Genomic DNA, 20,606 nt, shown 5'->3' with positions numbered 1-20,606 from the left:
GCAATTGGGGTTACACTCAGAATTTATGATGGTAACGTATTTATAGCTATAAAATCAAAGCATTTAGAGCAAATCTGACGGAGTGAAATTGTTTATCATGTCAAGATCTATCAGCCCTCAAATTTTCAGATGGATCCGACAACCGGTTGTTGGGTTGCTGCCCCATAATTGGTAATTTTAAGAAAATTTTGACGTTTTTTGTTATTATCTTGAAATATTATTATAGATAGAGATAAACTGTAAACAGCAATAATGTACAGCAAAGTAAGACCTAAAGATAAGTCACGCATGACAAAAATGGTCAGTTGACCCCCTAAGAAGTTATTGTCCTTTATAGTCAATTTTTAACAATTTTCATAAAATTTGTAAATTTTTACTAACATTTTCCACTGAAACTACTGGGCCAAGATCATTATAGATAGAGATAATTGTAAGGAGCAAGAATGTTCAGTAAAGTAAGATGTACAAACACATCACCATCACCTAAACACAATTTTGTCATGAATCCATCTGCTTCCTTTGTTTAATATTCACATATACCAAGGTGAGCGACACAGGCTCTTTAGAGCCTCTAGTTCAGGTTTTCAGATATTGATCCCAATAAAATTTAGAAATATAAAATGTGTTGTTTCTTTGTGATTATTATCAATACCCATTTATAACAATATATTAGCTTATGATTTTTCGTAAAGTATAGTGAATGTTAGATTTGGGAAATATGCTGGTGTGTTGTGTTAATATAATTATCAACTTCTTTTTTTTTCTAACTGAAGATGTGCACATTACTTTATATTTTGTTGTTATTTCAATTCTTTATGAGCTTTCAAATGACATATCAAGAAAAGGAAACTTGAAGTTTTAGGTTAACAATTTTATTTTGTGTACTACAATAGAGATTCAAAGAGAGGCTTTATGCACTTTTTTGCATATTTTCCTATACATTTATATATGTTACAGAGATTTCCAAGAAAGTTTTGACACACTGCGAGCATCATGGGATTTGTCAGGTGACCCCTGTCCATCAGTAAGAAATGAATGGCAGATACAAAGGCTAGATGGAAAAGTCATTTCAAAATGGCTAGATTTGGGTGGTAATTATATTTTATTTAAATTTTTCAACGGTTGTTATGGTTATCAATTTGATATGCGAAATATATAATACTTAATTGAAGTAACAAAATGCTGAAAAATTCTTTAAAATTTCCCTTTTTTAGCTCACCTGGCCCAAAGGGCCAAGTGAGCTTTTCTCATCACTTTGCGTCCGGCGTTGTTGACTTTTACAAAAATATTCTCCTCTGAAGCTACTGGGCCAAATTAAACCAAACTTGGCCACAATCATCATTGGGGTATCTAGTTTTAAAAATGTGTCCGATGACCTGGCCAACCAACCAAGATGGCTGCCATGGCTAAAAATAGAACATAGGGGTAAAATACAGTTTTTGGCTTATAACTCAAAAACCAAAGCATTTAGAGCAAATCTGACATGGATAAAATTGTTTATCAGGTCAAGATCTATCTGCCATGAAATTTTCAGATGAATCTGACAACCTGTTTGGTTGCTGCCCCTGAATTGGTAATTTTAAGGAAATTTTGCTGTTTTTGGTTATTATCTTGAATATTATTATAGATAGAGATAAACTGTAAACAGCAATAATGTTCAGCAAAGTAAGATTTACAAATAAGTCAACACGACCGAAATGGTCAGTTGACCCCTTTAGGAGTTATTGCCTTTTATAGTAAATTTTTAACCATTTTTTCGTAAATCTTAGCAATCTTTTACAAAAATCTTCTCCTCTGAAACTGCTGGGCCAAATTAAATCAAACTTGGCCACAGTCATCATTGGGGTATCTAATTTAAAAAATGTGTCTGGTGACCCTGCCAATCAACCAAGATGGCCGCCATGGCTAAAAATAGAACATGGGGGGTAAAATGCAGTTTTTGCTTATAACTCAAAAACCAAAGTATTTAGAGCAAATCTGACATGGGGTAAAATTGTTTTTCAGGTCAAAATCTATCTGCCCTGAAATTTTCAGATGAATCAGACTTGGGTTGCTGCCCTGAATTGGTAATTTTAAGGAAATTTTGCCGTTTTTTGTTATTTTCTTGAATATTATTATAGATAGAGATAAACTGTAAACAGCAATAATGTTCACAGCAAAATAAGATCTACAAATAAGTCAACATGACCAAAATAGTCAATTGACCCCTTAAGGAGTTAGTGCCCTTTATAGTTAATTTTTAACATTTTTTCAAAAATTTTTGTGAATTTTTAGAAAATATTTTCCACTGTAATTACTGGGCCAAGTTCATTATAGATACAGATAATTGTAGCAACAAGAATGTTCAGTAAAGTAAGATCTACAAACACATCACCAACACCAAAACACAATTTTGTCATGAATTTATCTGTGTCCATTGTTTAATATGCACATAGACCAAGGTGAGCGACACAGGCTCTTGAGAGCCTCTAGTTTTATTAATCTAAAGTTTGGATTCCAAACTAACCTCATACCGTCCGAAATCTTTAAATTTATAAAATAGTAAATGTCTCTGCATAAATCAAATTGAATGTGACATGATCAATTATTTTTTTTACTATATGAATAAATTGTAACTAAGGGTGCAGGAGTTTGTTTGGAAATCAAAACTGCTGATTTTAGAAATGAATTTGCTCATGGATTATAAAATGGGAGATAACTGTACTGAAGCTAACTACTATGTACATGTGTAATAAAGAATTTGTAAAAGACAAATCTAGATAATTAAGATTAAAGGAAATTCATTTAGCAAGAACTAGAATCTCTAAAAAAATAATTTATACCTGACATGGATTTGTATAATTATATTTTTAATAAAAAGAAAATGTGGGGTTTACCTGAAACAGCAACCCAACTATACAAAAATCACAAAAGACAAATTTGTTCATCACTTATTGCACAATTTCCTGATGGAGGGATACTAAATAACAATTTCTTTGAATTTATTGATATTGAGTTAAAAACATAGTTTTTCTTTCAGTTTCAGAAAATGCAATGCTTGATGGTCTTCAACTTAAGGACAGAGAATTATATTATTCTTTGTTAAGAGTGACAAATGCTCTGAACTATACTTATATAATAAGATCCAATGGAGTTACAGTTGAAGAAGATCCACTGCTTCCAGGCAAGGTGTTTGATGGTTACATTACTGGATTTGATCTGAACATTCTGCCCTCGAAACGTAAAATATCAGCTAATTGGGAAGGTTTTGGTTTACCAGCCTCTGCTTCTTTTCAGGCTGATGTTGAAGGTATGTACTTGTATACTGGTCAAGCCTCCAGGAGCTGGATTTTCACGGCTGTGTTGAAGACCCATAGGTTTCTTTATAGCAATATAACTTTCAGACATAAGCTGTCTTATTCTTTTTTAAAGTCTGTCATCTTTATCAAAAAACAGATCTTAATTTGATGTTTTTTAATATTAATTAAGTAAAAGGTGTATTTTGACAATCAATTCTATTCTGATAATACCAGCTCTTCTTTTGAGATATAAAATATAAATTGTCAATCTATCCTTTATGTTAAAGGTATGAATGTTATGAAAGGGGTTGTGAAAGTCTTCTTAAATTCCAGCATTGACCTCAATTTTCTGTCTATTAAAAGGAAACCCAGGTTATCAAGTTGATGAGTCAAAAACAGCAGAACAACCTGGTACCCAGCAAGTATTGTTTTATGAAGTAGCAGTGGGAACAGATAGAAGATTTCATAAAACCAGAGATAATATTGTACCGTTTACCAAAGTTGGTTTGAACGATTCTGTCACGTTTTATGATCTCAATTTAGAATCAGGGACAGCAATATATTACTTCACTGTTAGAGCCTACAGTGCATCATTCTCTGTTGCTACGGTTACATCTAATGGTTTCCATGTTGGATATGATGGTGGTGTTGAAGGTAGGTCAACTGCAGATGCTGTCTCGAATTTGATTTGTTCTCGTCTAGAATATGGATTAAATATTTGCCACTGGAAATGCAGCAAACACTATTCTGTCAATCAATTCATGCCTTGTAATTTTTTTGAGTGGTAAGATATAGGATTGTCTCCAATAGAGCTCCAAAGAAAATCAGTCTTGAATTGAGAAAATTTAAACTGATGAGAACAGACTATGCATGATCACTACTAGTTGGCTTTTGCTTAAAGTCTTAAAAATGTTATGGTAATGTTGAACACCAAAAATGTAAACATGAAAATGATTCACTTACATATGTACTGAGTTTTTATGCCCCTCTGAGGAGCATTAGGTTTTGTTGTGTGCATCTGTTTGTTCCTTCATCTGACTGTCCATCTGTCCCCCTTCAGGTTACATTTTTTTGTCGAGATTATTTTTAATGAAGTTAAAATCCAATCAACTTGAAACTTAGTACAATTGTTTCCTATGACATGATCTTTCTAATTTTAATACCAAATTAGAGCTTTTATCCGAAGTTTACTGTCTACTGAGCATAGAAAATGAAAGTGCGAGTGGGGCATCTATATGTACTATGGACACTTTCTTATTATGCGCAATATTGAAAAAAAAAGCGTACAGTATACATAACTACACCTTGGATAGAACTCTGAAACTGAGTTCCATGAAGTGAACAATCTATTTCATAAATGTATTTTCATGCTGTGTCCTTTTTTCTAACCTAGGTGGATCCATCATCATGGGTGACTATATCAATACGGATACCTATGTGGATATACAGTTTGAAGGTTTTACATCTAAGTTAGATATCATGATGTATTATGTAGCACTGTCCAATCATTCTGGAGTAGTAGGAACTGACTGTAAACTTTATGTAAGATATGTTTGTATATTGATAGATTCATTTCCAAATTCCCGAATTAAAAATATGAAATCAAATTAGCAAGTTCCCAAAATAATAAAAAGAATATTAAGGGGGTTCGATGGTCTAAATCAATTTTTTTATTTAATATAGGATTTCGCTACATTTTTCTATAAATGAACTTCATCTTATACTTAATAGAAAAATGAAATAAAAAAATGGGGTCACCGTTCATTTACGCTCTCTATCTGCCTTCGAAAGAAGCATACATTTTTAACCGGATTTTTGTGACAAAAATGTCGGTTATTGATTTGGGGATGTACGGCGGGCGGCCGGGCGGGCGGGCGGGCGGCAATCAAATGTTGTCCGTGCATTAACTCATGAACCGTTCAACCAAAGCTTTTAAAATTTTAATATGTTGTTACTGACAACTAAATGAAGGTCAAGTTCAATAATGACTTTTACCGTTCAGGAGTTATGGTTCTTGAAAGATTGAAAAATGAAGTTTCCAGTCGTGTATGTGCATTTACGCATGAACTGTTCTACCAAAGCTTCCCAAATTTTAATATGTTGTTACTGATGACAAAATGGAGGTCAACTTTAATAATGACGATTTTGACTTTTACCGTTCAGGAGTTATGGTTCTTGAAAGATTGAAAAATGGAGTTTCCAGTCGTGTCCGTGCATTTACACATGAACTGTTTTACCAAAGCTTGCCAAATTTTAATATGTTGTTACTGATGACAAAATAGAGGTCAAGTTCAATAAAGACGATTTTGACTTTTACCGTTCAGGAGTTATGGTTCTTGAAAGATTGAAAAATGGTGTTTCCAGTCGTGTCCGTGCATTTTCTCATGAACCATTCAACCAAAGCTTTTGAAATTTTTATATGTTGTTACTGATGGCAAAATAGAGGTCAAGTTCAATAATGAAGATTTTGACTTTTACCGTTCAGGAGTTATGGTTCTTGAAAGATTGTAAAATGGCGTTTCCATTCACGTTGTTGCATTTACTCATGAACCATTCAATCTAAGCTTTTCAAATTTTAATATGTTGATACTGATGACAAAATGGAGGTCAAATTTGATATTGACGATTTTCTCTTTCACCATTCATCAATAATGGTTCTTGTGATATTGCCAGGACACAAATAAATATTAATAAATCCGGTTTGCTGTCGTTGTGACAGCCTCTTGTTGTTAATGTCCTTTTTTTCTGTTGAACTAATAGGAGAAATAGATGTAATATCGAAATAAAAAAAGAACTAAATTACAGAAATCGCTTAAATTTTATAATTATTTAGTTTATGTACAGTTTATTCGAAAATAACAATAAAAAATATAGGTCACCGATGAGGTAAACAAGATATTTCAATTTTAATGCCAAAAAATGCCATTTTTGCACCAAAGGGAGATAATTTGGAGCTTTTTCAATGATATGTACATTTTAAAAGTCTCCTGGGGCCAACTCCCATTGGTTTTTTGGAATAATTTTTGTACCATATGATAAAGTAACAACTACTAAAGGTAATAGATAAAATTTGTAACTTAAAATTTATACCCGCGAGCCTCCTTAAGTGAGATTTTCAATTCTACGTAGATTGTTTCTTTTTCATCTGACTTAGAAAATGAAGTATAACTTTAGAAATTAATGTGTACATTTAATTTATTATTATGATTTTTGTATTAGATATCGGAATGCCAGTTCTTATTGTTGCAATACTCATCCATAAATCACATCTGTTTATATTGATTATTCAAAAATGCTTCTGAATGAGACAATACTTCACTTTGTATTTTGCTTTTTAACTTTTACTTTACTTTAAATTTTATTTCCTTTCTTAAGATTGATGGTCGAAAAAGTGAACAGGTTGATGACTACTCATTTAACGTAGCACCACTGATCAACATCAACAAGAATACATTTTACACATTAACATTCTTAGAACTTCAACCAGGAGGAACTTATTATGTATGGGTAATAGGTAAGAAAAGCTCTTTGTTAGTTGAATTAGAATTATAATGTCAGATTATTTTGTTATGTGTTATGTGGTAATGATTGCCAATTATACAACTCTCCACCAGAGACTAAAATGACATAAAAGTTAACAACTATAGATAATATACAGCCTTCAACAATGACCAAATCCCATAATGCAGTCTGCTATTGAAAAGGCCTAGAAATGACAAATGTAAAACATTTCCAGAGACTATTGTAACAACTATTTAAGATATAAGTTAAGTGATTTGATTATAAATGAGCATTTTAATTTACATGACCAAAATTATTGCTATTCTCTGTTAGTTATCATTTAAGTTGAAATGCACATACAGAGACTAAGGATACCTCAATCTCATCCAGGGGTACCTTGTACAATTTTACTCCCCTAAACATTATTGCTTCAGTTTTAGTCTTGAATTACGTAATTTTTCATGAATGTCAGATATACTAAACTTGAGGAAGTTCTTTAAATAACCAATGAAAGAAGAGATTGCTAACACATAAAGTTAACACTTTTCTCTTCAAATTACAGCAACAGATGAATCAGGAGACTGTGGAATGATTCACCACAAATTCACAGTTGATACAACACCTCCATTGTATGGTGCTTTGACTGCTGGTCCATTTTATAACATGGTATTATAATTTATATTTTCCTCTACTTTCACATTTTTATAAGCCCCACTTAGACAGGATGTTGATATTGAACTGCTTGAACAAAATTAGCATTTCTATGAAAGTGAAAAATGCATTAATATTTTGTTTCAGAATTGAAGATTGATGAATTGCACAATGTCAATCTAAAAACAAATAGGAAAACTGCATTTCAGGCCATTTACCTTAAAAAGGCTTTTGTTTTTAAATATTATCATTCTATAATTTATTTTTGTGTCATTTTATTTAACAGGATTTGGCCTACACTTCTGACAATTCAACATTAAGAGTTCAATGGACAAATTACAGTGATCCTGAGTCTGATATAGCAATGTATGAAGTCTCATTATGGCAGAATACTTCATGTGATTCTAGTGGAGAGGACATGCTTCTTGTTGACTGGATTGAGTTGACAAACAACTACACTGAATACAGTTTTGTGAATTTGAATCTTACAGTATGTTCTTTATATTATATTCATTTATAATAACTTTAAAAGTATATACAGTGGCGGATCCAGAAATTTTCATAAGTTGGGGCCCACTGACTGACCTAAGAGGGGGCCCGCTCCAGTCACGCTTCAGTGAGTCCCTATATTAGCAACCAAATTTTTTCCGAAAAAAGGGGGGGGGCTGAGCCCCCTGCCCCCGCCCCCCTAAATCCGCCTCTGATATAAATATGGTCTTCTACCTATCCGCTGTTCAAGATGCTTAGATATGTCACGTCCAGAATGAGACTGTTAATCTAATGCTATAGCAACTTTTGTATTTATTGTTATTTTGTTAATATAGCAACATTTTTGGTGCAGATAAAAAACTATTATAAGTCATTTGGAATGTTTTGGAACTTGTGACAAAAATTTCACACTTATGATTTCTCTTGACAACTTTTTGAAGGCCATCACTTGTAATGATGTATCATTTATTTCAGATGAACATACCATATACAGTAAGATTTAAGGTGACAAATGCTGCCGGACTTTCAATCCAACAGTCCTCATCACCTGTATTATATGACCCATCTAAACCTGTATCAGGTGTGTTGGTTGATGGTGAAGATTTTTCTGCTGAACAAGTCTGGTTTAGTTCAACCAATATTATAAAAGGTAAATACCTTTTTGGAAAGATTACAAATAACTAGAATTGCAAGCCATAGCGAATGTCATCCTGGTCCTCCAGTTGCCATGTTGTTGGCATTCTTCTTCAAACTTTTAAAGACTTTAAACAGTGAATGCACATATATGCATGACAACACATACTTTGGTAAATTTTAGAAAGTGCTTAAATATCAAGCCATCAATATAAGAACGAATTTTGTATCCAAAGAAAAAGGAGTTCATTTAATGTATTTGCTTTTTAACTCGTACATAAAATAAAGATAAATACTTATTGACTGATTTTAAATGAATTTTCAGAATTTCAGAATGTTATTGACTGAATGAATCTGCATCCACCAATTGACCACCAAAGGTACATAAAGAGGCTTAAAGATTTATACAAATGCTTTTCAATGTGTTTTAAATATTCTTACATTGTAGGTTCATTTTTGCACTATCCCAATCAAGTTGAATCATCCTGTCCATCCAGAGATATCTCAATGGTAAATGATCCTGACTGGGGAGAACTACAACAAGTTGGTCTAAAAGATCCAAGTGGCAAGAAATGGTCTCTTCTGTACAAGATAGAGAACATCAACAAGGATATTTATGATGATATAGTGTCAGTTAAACTTGCAAGAGACCACAAAAACCAGCAGATGTTTACAGGAGCATATTACAGATCAGCTAGCTTTGAAAATGGAGGCACATACCATGTAATTATAGATTATCGTTGATCATCTCAACGAGATTGATATTCTCGCTTGAGCCGGGACGGATGATCAATGATAATCTGTTTATCGCTATTTTACCTATGACGACGTTGTCAATTTCATGTCAATTTCATTAGCAACGCCACGTGCCTGCTTAGTTTCTAGCGATCATTTTTCCATCTCAAGCGAGTAGCATGATATGAAAATTATCACAAAAAAAGATCAAAGGAAAAATGTGCAAAATAGCAATAAGTATGCATATTAATAAATCTGCTGAAAAAATATTTATAAAATTGCGAGGTGTCATACCACCAATTAAAAGTCCCTATCTGTTCAACCAAATTTTGCAATTTTCACAGCTTTCTAAATATTTTACCTTAAGTTTAACTTCATAGAAACTAGGTATATCCTGAATTGTACAGGTGTCACCTTTCTGCATGCCAATTTTCAACATACATTCAAAATCATATAAGAAAGCAGAGAGCTTCCGAAAGGAGGTACCACTAAAAATAACCCCTGGTTTTCTGGAAATCTTAAATTAGTATACTATGGAGCGCATTAATCCTCAATTTTTAATGCAAACTCATAGACAGGTAAATTTTGGCTCAAAATGGTCTTAATATATTTCTCTTTCAACAAAACTTTCATTTCTGCAAATTTGTTAGTTAGTTTAGGTGAACAATGACATCAAATGCACTTTTTTTTGTCCGAGTAGGCCTACTTTCACATACGTTCTAAATTTGAGGGAGTAATTGGTGGTATGACACCTAAAGAGACAAAAAAGTTGATTAGAAATCTTTTATTTTGCTTTATTCTTAATCCTTAGTCAATTTGTAGTAAAAAACAGCCTATCTGAGCATTATGCGACTTATAATAAAAATTTCACAGCTCAATTTAAACTGACTGTAATGTATGACTTTGATAGAAAATACTTGAAAATTTCATTTTGGGCTACAGGAACATAAACTTTCAATATCAAGATCATTTTTTGCTGATTTTTTCTTGTTTGTTCTACTTCTTTAAAGACTTCCAACAATTTTTGCAATGAATTTAGTAAAAAATCCAAGGTATTGAAGTGTCAAGGAATATTGACCCCCCTTTTTTTTCATCTGGTGTCAGTAAAGTACTACAAATTGATCAAAAGTGCAGTCATGGTCATTTAACTGTGTTTATTAACATCAGTTAATAAAATTTAAGATATAAAAATTTCATTTGGAATAATAAATGGTGCTTTTGTGAGTTTCTGCAGTGCTTACATTAGGCTATGCTATCTGCCAAGTACATAGTATGACGCAATGCTATAAGGGGTAAAAATCAAATAGTTTCATTAAATCTGCATGACAAAATTTTTTTGGGGGTAGTAAACAACTTATGTTTCAATGTTTAACACCACAGAATAACTTTCTGTGCATTTATAACATTATTTAGGACATTTTTTATATAAAAGCCTATTGTCAGGATGGGAAAAGCTAAAAATAGGACAAACTCAAGTTTTAGGCTCTAAATTTGCAATATGTGACATTTTGCCCCCAAAAAGATTGAAATGTGGCTACTATTATCTCAAATGATCAGTTAAGACAAAAAAAAACAATTGTTTTCTGATTTTGATGTTTCACCGCATTTTGCTTAAAGAGACAAAAAAGTTGATTAGAAATCTTTTATTTTGCTTTATTCTTAATCCTTAGTCAATTTGTAGTAAAAAACAGCCTATCTGAGCATTATGCGACTTATAATAAAAATTTCACAGCTCAATTTAAACTGACTGTAATGTATGACTTTGATAGAAAATACTTGAAAATTTCATTTTGGGCTACAGGAACATAAACTTTCAATATCAAGATCATTGTTTGCTGATTTTTTCTTGTTTGTTCTACTTCTTTAAAGACTTCCAACAATTTTTGCAATGAATTTAGTAAAAAATCCAAGGTATTGAAGTGTCAAGGAATATTGACCCCCCTTTTTTTTCATCTGGTGTCAGTAAAGTACTACAAATTGATCAAAAGTGCAGTCATGGTCATTTAACTGTGTTTATTAACATCAGTTAATAAAATTTAAGATATAAAAATTTCATTTGGAATAATAAATGGTGCTTTTGTGAGTTTCTGCAGTGCTTACATTAGGCTATGCTATCTGCCAAGTACATAGTATGACGCAATGCTATAAGGGGTAAAAATCAAATAATTTCATTAAATCTGCATGACAAAATTTTTTTGGGGGTAGTAAACAACTTATGTTTCAATGTTTAACACCACAGAATAACTTTCTGTGCATTTATAACATTATTTAGGACATTTTTTATATAAAAGCCTATTGTCAGGATGGGAAAAGCTAAAAATAGGACAAACTCAAGTTTTAGGCTCTAAATTTGCAATATGTGACATTTTGCCCCCAAAAAGATTGAAATGTGGCTACTATTATCTCAAATGATCAGTTAAGACAAAAAAAAACAATTGTTTTCTGATTTTGATGTTTCACCGCATTTTGCTTAAAGGTGTCATACCACCAATTAAAAGTCCCTATCTGTTCAACCAAATTTTGCAATTTTCACAGCTTTCTAAATATTTTACCTTAAGTTTAACTTCATAGAAACTAGGTATATCCTGAATTGTACAGGTGTCACCTTTCTGCATGCCAATTTTCAACATACATTCAAAATCATATAAGAAAGCAGAGAGCTTCCGAAAGGAGGTACCACTAAAAATAACCCCTGGTTTTCTGGAAATCTTAAATTAGTATACTATGGAGCGCATTAATCCTCAATTTTTAATGCAAACTCATAGACAGGTAAATTTTGGCTCAAAATGGTCTTAATATATTTCTCTTTCAACAAAACTTTCATTTCTGCAAATTTGTTAGTTAGTTTAGGTGAACAATGACATCAAATGCACTTTTTTTTGTCCGAGTAGGCCTACTTTCACATACGTTCTAAATTTGAGGGAGTAATTGGTGGTATGACACCTATAGATTTGTCTTTTTTTGTGGAACTGATTTTTTAAGTTGAAACATAATAGGATGGAAGATTGTAGATCAAACTTTTATTTTGTTACAGTTTTCCCACTTTTTCAAATAAGGCTGCTGTCTAGGGCATTCCTGTCTGACCAATACATCAGAATTTTTTTATTTTGTTTTTGTAGGTTTCTGTAAAACCAGCAAAAGGACATGGAATTGCTGTGACAGAAATTTTGTTTTGGGATGGACCAGAAACTAGTATTGCTACTTATGAATATGAAGAAGACATTGACTGGGCATCGACTGTGTGCCAATGTTGTTTGTTGAATCCAGTACCTGGGGTAAGTGTTATTTGATCATGGTTAGTTATTTCTAGAGTCTCTTTCACTTTTTGTTTGTAAAAGAATTGTAATTTAATAACACTTGTAAAACTAGAAAAATCTTCTTCAAACTTTTCATGGCACCAACTGAACAGATTATTTGTTTTGTTTTTTTTTGGTCCTCAGCTTTGAAATGTTCAGTTGTAGCAAGTATTTTTTTTTTACATCCACTGTCCAGCCACTTCCTATTTGCCAATAGTTTGAAATTTACAGCACTATAGTAACTTTTGTACAAGGAAAAGTTTTTGTCAAACTCTTTCTATTCGTACAAAATGTTTATATTTTTGTCTGCAGCTTAATATGGTCAGTTGTAATGAAGGTAATTATTTCTCTTAGAATAATAAGCAATGATGTTTTTAGAGATCTGTAGATGTTTTACTACTGCAAATTCAGAAATTATTGTGATTTTGTAATTTTAGACTAAAATATGATTTTAATTTTTGTGATACTGAAAAAAATTCTATTTTATAAAAAATTCAAAATGCAAGTTTCAATTTTAGTGATTATGACCTTGTGGCATTTTTCGCAATAATTTCTGAATTTACAGTATCCTAATATAAATTTTTAATCTCTGTGCAGTTGCTAAATAGATTAAAAGAGATATATATTGTATCTTTTTGTATAAGGAGTAAGTGTATCTAGCTTTCAAGTTTTATTGTTTGATTAGAATTCATTTCTTTACATTCAATTTCTAACAATTTTATTTATTTTATATTTTTTAGGATTGTAACTTTTGTAATTGCTCTAAGTATTTGTTTGACAAATATGGAAACGATACTCTACCAACTGTAATCAGTACTACAGTTTCTACAACAGCCCAGACAACAACACAGCCATATGAAGTGGTCAATCACCCAGACAACAGTGAAGTTTCACGGCCCATAGACACTAGTATACCTCAGGCTCAAAAGTCATGTGGCATTCAAATTTTTAATGGTAACAAAAATGATTAACTATTTGCTGTGTAAATTTATGTCTTATTTAAGAAATTTTGAACAATGATTATGTCAGAATTGTTTTTAAAATTAATATAAAAATTAATACAAGTACAGAAATGTTTGTATCAAACAGCTTCACTAAGTGGGTCATTCTTTATAAGAAAAGGCGATCCATGAAAAGAAGATATAAGCTCAAAGGTCAGGAAGACATCGGAGATTGAGGTTTAACACCCTTCTTTGCTTCATTGATACCTACAGTGCTCCTTCCAACCAAATTATAATTATATATTCATTAAAGTATCTGTTTTAAAGGCTTTTCAATTCATTTAACAGTTTTAATCAGCACAATTTTGAAAGATACTTGGATCAGTGATTAGAATTCTACAAACAGCTTCCCAAAAGTGTAATTCACCTCAACAAGACATTTATGTAATTTATTATGCTAAACCATGGACCTACATTTTTTGTTTGAGTATGTAAAGTGTTTTTTTGAATACTGTATCATTTTTTTTAAATTCAGAATTATGATCAGTGCATTTAAAATCAAAACAGTAATAAAAGGTTTCTTTTTTTTCCAGGTCAAATTGCTAAGATTGTGACATGGTGTAGATCCTTCAATGATATTCAGCCTATTATGAAAACATCTGTTGATTACAACATCACTGGAGAATTTCTCAACTTTAAGATAATATTTAAACCAGAAATGGATGATGCAGTTGATGTAAGAGGATATTTATATGGTTGTTAAAGGGGGGATTTAGCAGGGATAGATTGCATAAATTTGATGTCAATTTTTAATTAGTTTTTTTTTTGTTTTTATTTTTGTTTTTAGTAATTTGTGATCTGCAACTTGTTCAGTATTGAATAGAAATTAAAGATTTTTTGCATTCATTGAAAGAAAAGTGAAATAACTTAACTATTATATATAAAAAGAATGATGTCATATAAACTCTAACATTTAGCTGGACTTTCATACAAAAAGCTGGATTTTTAATAATATTGCATTACAATGATAAATTTCATTCTATTTTCAGATAACTTTATGTCTTTTGGTAATTATTGATGAGGAGGAAATAACAGAACTTTGTGGAATATCACATCTAAGTAAAACAACAGAACTAGTGCTGCATGTCTTCAACCGTGACAATTATGTTCCTGACAATACAGACCCATTCAATATTTTTTCTGTGAAAGCCTATTTTAAAAATCTTATACTACCACCACCAACAGGTGCCCTCTGTCGCTATGGTGATCCATTCAGAGGTGGAACTAATCCTATAATCAAATATGAAATTGGAATCGGAACTGACAAATTTCTAACAGATATCGAACCTTTCAGAGAAGTTGTAATACCTTGTATACCTTGCTTTGGAGAATGTTCAAAGTACAACTGTGACCAGGATTGTGATCAGAATAAACTTGTGGACTACAGTTTTACTTTGACAGACTTGAACCTAGTACCATTTGTCATGGATTTGAATGAAACTGGACATTCATATAATAAAACAATAATATACTATCTCACAGGTAAAGTTTTTTTTACATTACAGCCAATTGCATTTAGAGTGTAGGTAAAGGTAATATCTTTTGATAGCTTGCTTCCTTGCCAGATGAACCGTGAAGTCATTATTAGATAAGGTAAACTAGACTACTTCAAAAGTAGGGTAGTATACCTTACCTAATAATGACTTTACTCTTCAGCTAGCAAGGAAGCAAGCTAACAAAAGATATTACCTTTACCTACACACTCAATGCAATCGGCTCTAACACTTGATCAACATTTGATGTTTTTATCTGTGGAGATTTCCTCTTGTGAGGTTTAGAAAGTCTATGATTCAAATTTATAAGAAGGCAAAGGAAATTGAGTTTTGCTCAAATTAATGTTTATTTTCATTTTTACACTTTTACACCCCACTTAAATTACAAAAAGAAGCAATCATTACCGTTGTTATTTGTGATGTCAAAAAATTTGATGTTTATATTTGGGGAAACCAATATTAAAACAAAACTGAAGATTTGTATAGAACAGTTCAATTATATATCTTGATGAACATCACATGAAAATTAAATGAAAAACAAGTTCTAAATTTTTAATTTTTTTTTATATATATAATAAGGAATATGTTAAAAAATGGATTACCGATACGTTTGTCCATGTACTGTTATAGTATGTCATGGCCATTGCATTATTTTAAGCAATGGTTTAGTCATACATGTATGTGTCAAAAAAAGATTATTGCTAAATTTGTATAATTTAAAAAAAAACCATACAGGATTAAGTAGTTTTAACATAACATTACATTTTCATCAGATCATATTAGTGGTAGATACTTTGTAATTTCATCATTGAAAAAATAATTTTTAAAAGGTGATGCATAACAATACAGGGAGATAACTCTGTAAAAATTAGCAGAATGTCAACAGAATGTGAATAAATGTTACAGGAATATTAAGCGTCTCATCAATCAAAACTAATGTTTTTCAAACTGCAATATAACCAGTGAAATTTATCCCATAAAGTGTGTGGTTCAAATCTTTTTAATTTTTTACAATTTTGTTAATGGGTCAAAGTTAATATTTTGTCAAAATTTTATGAAAATTTAACTAGGCAAATTAATTTTAGCCAAGGTGTTTAATTGTTAAGACTTGTGATCTAAATGTATTGATGTATGTAAATATTAGATATAGATATCTGATATTTTACAGGAAGGGCTGTGACTTGTTCTGGAGATACAGCTCTATCATCATCATCGGGGTTTTATATTGATCTATATGTAAGTACTGATTTAGATATCTGATATTTTACAGGAAGGACTGTGACTGGTTCTGGAGACACAGCTCTGTCATCATCATCAGGGTTTTATATTGATGTCACAGGACCTGTGTTTGATCCTGATGTCATGTTGACCACTCCTATTTACTTTGATGAAAAACAAGGACAGTTTCAACCAATAAGTTATCAAGCATCAAACAACACCATTAAAGCTTTTTGGAGGTGTACTGATGATGAAAGTCTTGTGAAGGTAAACAAATGTTTCCTTAAGAGAACCAAATTATTTGGAAATTGTTTTGACAAATTAAGGATAATTAATAATTTTAAAATAGCTATGTTGAATAGAAGAATTAAAGGTAAAATTTGAAAAAAGTTCTTAAAAGAAATCTTCTGATGATATATACATTTTCTTTATATTTTTAGAAAGTTTATATCTGTGACAAATTTTAATGAACCATAGCTATTATTGAATTGTTGGATCTTTGGTATATAGACATCAATTAAGATGAATCTTTATAACCCTGCTTTATGTATTATAAACTTGGGGTTGCATAAGTTCTGTATTATACACCCACCATTGGTGACGAGCACTGAGTGTTTGTTACCTTTGTCTTTCTGTCCATCACATTTTCGAATTTAGACAGTGAGTCATTTATTGTCTAGAGTTATGCCCCTTTTCAACTTGGAAAGTTGTAAAGCTTGAGCAGGTGCATTTGTGTGCTCAGACACATTCTTATTTTATTTTTGTGTATCTTAGATCACTTTTAATTCGTTAAATCTTTTTTTAGGAGAGCCTTTGGGCCATAGGTGAAACTCCTGGTGGAGAAGAACTTCAAAGTTTCCAATCAGTTGGCATTATGATGACAGGCATAAATTCATCGTTTGAGGGCATTCTCCAACATAACCATACATACTACGTGTCCATTATCTGTGTCAATGGAGGTGGGAAACCTACGCAATGGAATGATACTTATGGTAAGCAACAGAAGCAGATTAAAGAGGGTTTTTCAGGGGTTCCGACCCCCCTTTAGTGGAAAAAATGGTTGATTATATAGGGAATCACTGAAGCATGACTGGAGCAGCCCCCTCGTAGTCAGTCAGTGCCCCCCTCCCCCTTATGAAAATATCTTGTTTCACTACTGAGCAATACATGAACTTAGCATTGTTTACACGTTTTAATGCCCCACCTACGATAGTAGCCTTCGTCTGTCTGTGCGTCTGTCCGTTCGTCCCACTTCAGGTTAAAGTTTTTGGTCAAGGTAGTTTTTGATGGAAGCTGAAGTCCAATCAACTTGAAACTTAGTACACATGTTTCTTATGATATGATCTTTCTTATTTTAAAACAAAATTAGACTTTTGACACCATTTTTATGGTCCACTGAACATAGAAATTAAAAGTGTGAGTTTCAGGTTAAAGTTTTTGGTCAAGGTAGTTTTTTATGAAGTTGAAGTTCAATCAACTTGAAACTTAGTACACATGTTCCTTATGATATGATCTTTCTTATTTTAAAACAAAATTAGACTCTTGACACCATTTTTATGGTCCACTGAACATAGAAATTAAAAGTGTGAGTTTCAGGTTAAAGTTTTTGGTCAAGGTAGTTTTTGATGGAAGCTGAAGTCCAATCAACTTGAAACTTAGTACACATGTTCCTTATGATATGATCTTTCTTATTTTAAAACAAAATTAGACTTTTGACACCATTTTCATGGTCCACTGAACATAGAAATTAAAAGTGTGAGTTTCAGGTTAAAGTTTTTGGTCAAGGTAGTTTTTGATGTAGCTGAAGTCCAATCAACTTGAAACTTAGTACACATGTTCCTTATGATATGATCTTTCTTATTTTAAAACAAAATTTGACTTTTGACACCATTTTCATGGTCTACTGAACATAGAAATTAAAAGTATGAGTTTCAGGTTAAAGTTTTTGGTCAAGGTAGTTTTTGATGAAGCTGAAGTCCAATCAACTTGAAACTTAGTACACATGTTTCTTATGATATGATCTTTCATATTTTTAAACCAAATTTGACTTTTGACCCCATTTTCATGGTCCACTGAACATAGAAATTAAAAGTGTGAGTTTCAGGTTAAAGTTTTAGGTCAAGGTAGTTTTTGATGAAGTTAAAGTCCAATCAACTTGAAACTTAGTACACATGTTCCTTATTAGTTGATCTTTTTACTTTTAAGGCCAAATTAGATTTTTTACCCAATTTCACGGTCCATTGAACATGGAAAATGATAATGCGAGTGGGGCATCAGTGTACTTTGGACACATTCTTGTTTAAAGTCTGAGTTAAGGCCAGTTTAACTGTAACCATTAATGGTATTTGACGGTATTTTGGTATGGAAATTTATCAACATTGGCATTTCTTTTTTCAATAGGTGTTATATCGCCCTACACCTTCAGAAATGGTTCATTGATTTATAATGTTTTGCATATTTTATATGTTAATAGTGTTTTCATTTTAATGTCATCATTTACATTTTTCTATCAAAATAACATACAGGTGAGACATATTCTTTCTTAACAATTGATTATACCCCATGCAACGAAGTTGCAAAGGCTATAATGTTCTTGACCCTTCCGTCTGTCCTTCCGTTTGTCTGTCTGTATGTCCGACTGTCAGTCCTGTTTCTTGTCATCGCAACTCCTCTCAAACCACACAACAGAATTTTACGATACCTTTTTAGATAATAAGGACATACTATGTAGATGTGCATATCGACAGGAAATTACCATTCAAATTTTTTTCTAGAACTTGCTCCCCTTTGAATTTATTTGCTTGCAACAGTTTGTCATCGCAACTCCTCTGAAACTACACAACAGAATTTCATGAACCTTCGTAGATAATAAGAACATACTACGTAGATGTGCATATCAACAGGAAATAATGATTCAATTTTTTTTCTTATAGTTATTTATTTCTCCAGTGACAATGTGGGGTATGTGGATTTTATTTCTCCAGTGACAATGTTGGGACGTGGGGTATGTGAGTGTGCTCACTAAGGTTCTTTAATTATGAAATGTATATCAAACAGTCTATTATTTGAAATTGGAATTATTTTTAACTATGGAATTTGCTTGATTTCTTGTTATTGAAATTTTTAATAAATTCCATGATTATTCTGTACTGAAATGTTCTGTGCTGCGCACAACACTTTCTATTACAAAGAAAATAGTATATTTTCAATAGAATGTACTGTGCTGCGCACAACACTATCTAACCAAAATACATTGTATTGAAAGTGTTATAATAACCGCTCAAAAGATCATAATACAAAATAAACATGGAATTTATAAAAAATTTTAAACACAAGAAATTATGCAAATTCCATAATTAAAAATAATTCCAAGTTCAAATAATAGCCTGTTATCAGCAAAGTATTGAATGAGCTTGATAATGAGCACAGATCAACATTGTTAGTGATCACATTCCTACATTTCTCTTATGAAAATTTTTTGAAAGAACCCCCCCAAAAAAATGTTTTGTTATTGTCTCCCTTTGATTAGATATATATTAAGCCATTTAATGTTTTGGGTATCTACCATTCAACAAATCAATTTGAAGACTTATGCATGCTTACAAGATAGTCAATTGTTATGAAATTACATTTAGCAGCAATAAAACTATATATTCAACCAATAATTAATTGAAAAAAAATGATAATCTGAGCTAACATCTACATTTAAGGTGTTGTAGTACTGTTAGAGCCACCAGCAGTAGACAACTTGAATAATACTATCCTAGGAGAAGTCAGACCATTTTACGAATCAGTAGTTCCTGTCAATGCAATGGAGAGTACAGATCCTACAAGTATAGGATTTACTTTTACTATCAGTGAAGATAAGTCTGTTAAAAGATATGGTAAGTCACAGTGACAAAGTTTGTGGTTTAGCAGATCATTGGTCTAACAAATGTTATTTGAATGAAAGCCATATAAGTTGAGAACCAAAATGCACCCTTTTCTGACAGGTTCAATCAAGCCCGAATTCAGTAGATAGCAACTTACCAATACAGGTTACTTAAAATTAACTAGATGTTACTATTCTGCAATTGGCAAGCAAAAGCAAATGCCAGAACAAATAAATGTTACATTAACAGATGGAAATATCTTAAATTGAACCAGTTTACAAGTGCAATGTTGAACCAATGAGTTTCTACAGAATATATATAACACTGATAAATAAAAAGAAGAATTTTTCTCTTAAGTTCTTCACTTGATAATTATTAAAAAAAACATTGCATTATTCGTCATGCATTTTCTACGTTTATAAATTCTTTATCAGAGGTA

At 31.7% G+C, this 20,606-nt stretch overlaps 2 protein-coding genes across 2 annotated transcripts in view; both read left to right on the top strand.

The window, feature by feature from the left end:
* Nucleotides 1–20,606, top strand: part of LOC139501253 (uncharacterized) — a 599,145-nt gene that overhangs the window by 301,681 nt on the left and 276,858 nt on the right. The gene's annotated exons all lie outside the window — the stretch shown is intronic.
* LOC139500299 (uncharacterized) overlaps nucleotides 1–20,606 on the top strand; it is a 221,066-nt gene that overhangs the window by 187,718 nt on the left and 12,742 nt on the right. Inside the window, exons 133-148 of the mRNA XM_071289042.1 lie at nucleotides 958–1,091; nucleotides 3,020–3,289; nucleotides 3,642–3,932; nucleotides 4,672–4,820; nucleotides 6,654–6,792; nucleotides 7,342–7,445; nucleotides 7,717–7,920; nucleotides 8,394–8,568; nucleotides 9,001–9,275; nucleotides 12,407–12,562; nucleotides 13,324–13,537; nucleotides 14,118–14,260; nucleotides 14,574–15,066; nucleotides 16,348–16,562; nucleotides 17,101–17,287; nucleotides 20,006–20,179. Coding sequence (XP_071145143.1) covers nucleotides 958–1,091; nucleotides 3,020–3,289; nucleotides 3,642–3,932; nucleotides 4,672–4,820; nucleotides 6,654–6,792; nucleotides 7,342–7,445; nucleotides 7,717–7,920; nucleotides 8,394–8,568; nucleotides 9,001–9,275; nucleotides 12,407–12,562; nucleotides 13,324–13,537; nucleotides 14,118–14,260; nucleotides 14,574–15,066; nucleotides 16,348–16,562; nucleotides 17,101–17,287; nucleotides 20,006–20,179 — 3,323 coding nt within the window. The remainder of the gene's footprint in view (nucleotides 1–957; nucleotides 1,092–3,019; nucleotides 3,290–3,641; nucleotides 3,933–4,671; nucleotides 4,821–6,653; nucleotides 6,793–7,341; nucleotides 7,446–7,716; nucleotides 7,921–8,393; nucleotides 8,569–9,000; nucleotides 9,276–12,406; nucleotides 12,563–13,323; nucleotides 13,538–14,117; nucleotides 14,261–14,573; nucleotides 15,067–16,347; nucleotides 16,563–17,100; nucleotides 17,288–20,005; nucleotides 20,180–20,606) is intronic.

This window comes from Mytilus edulis, chromosome 13 (genome assembly GCF_963676685.1).
Source record: "Mytilus edulis chromosome 13, xbMytEdul2.2, whole genome shotgun sequence".
Taxonomy (NCBI): Eukaryota; Metazoa; Mollusca; class Bivalvia; order Mytilida; family Mytilidae; genus Mytilus; species Mytilus edulis.
The sequence above is the reverse complement of the archived record's forward strand: the minus strand, read 5'-3'. Positions and strand labels throughout refer to the sequence as shown.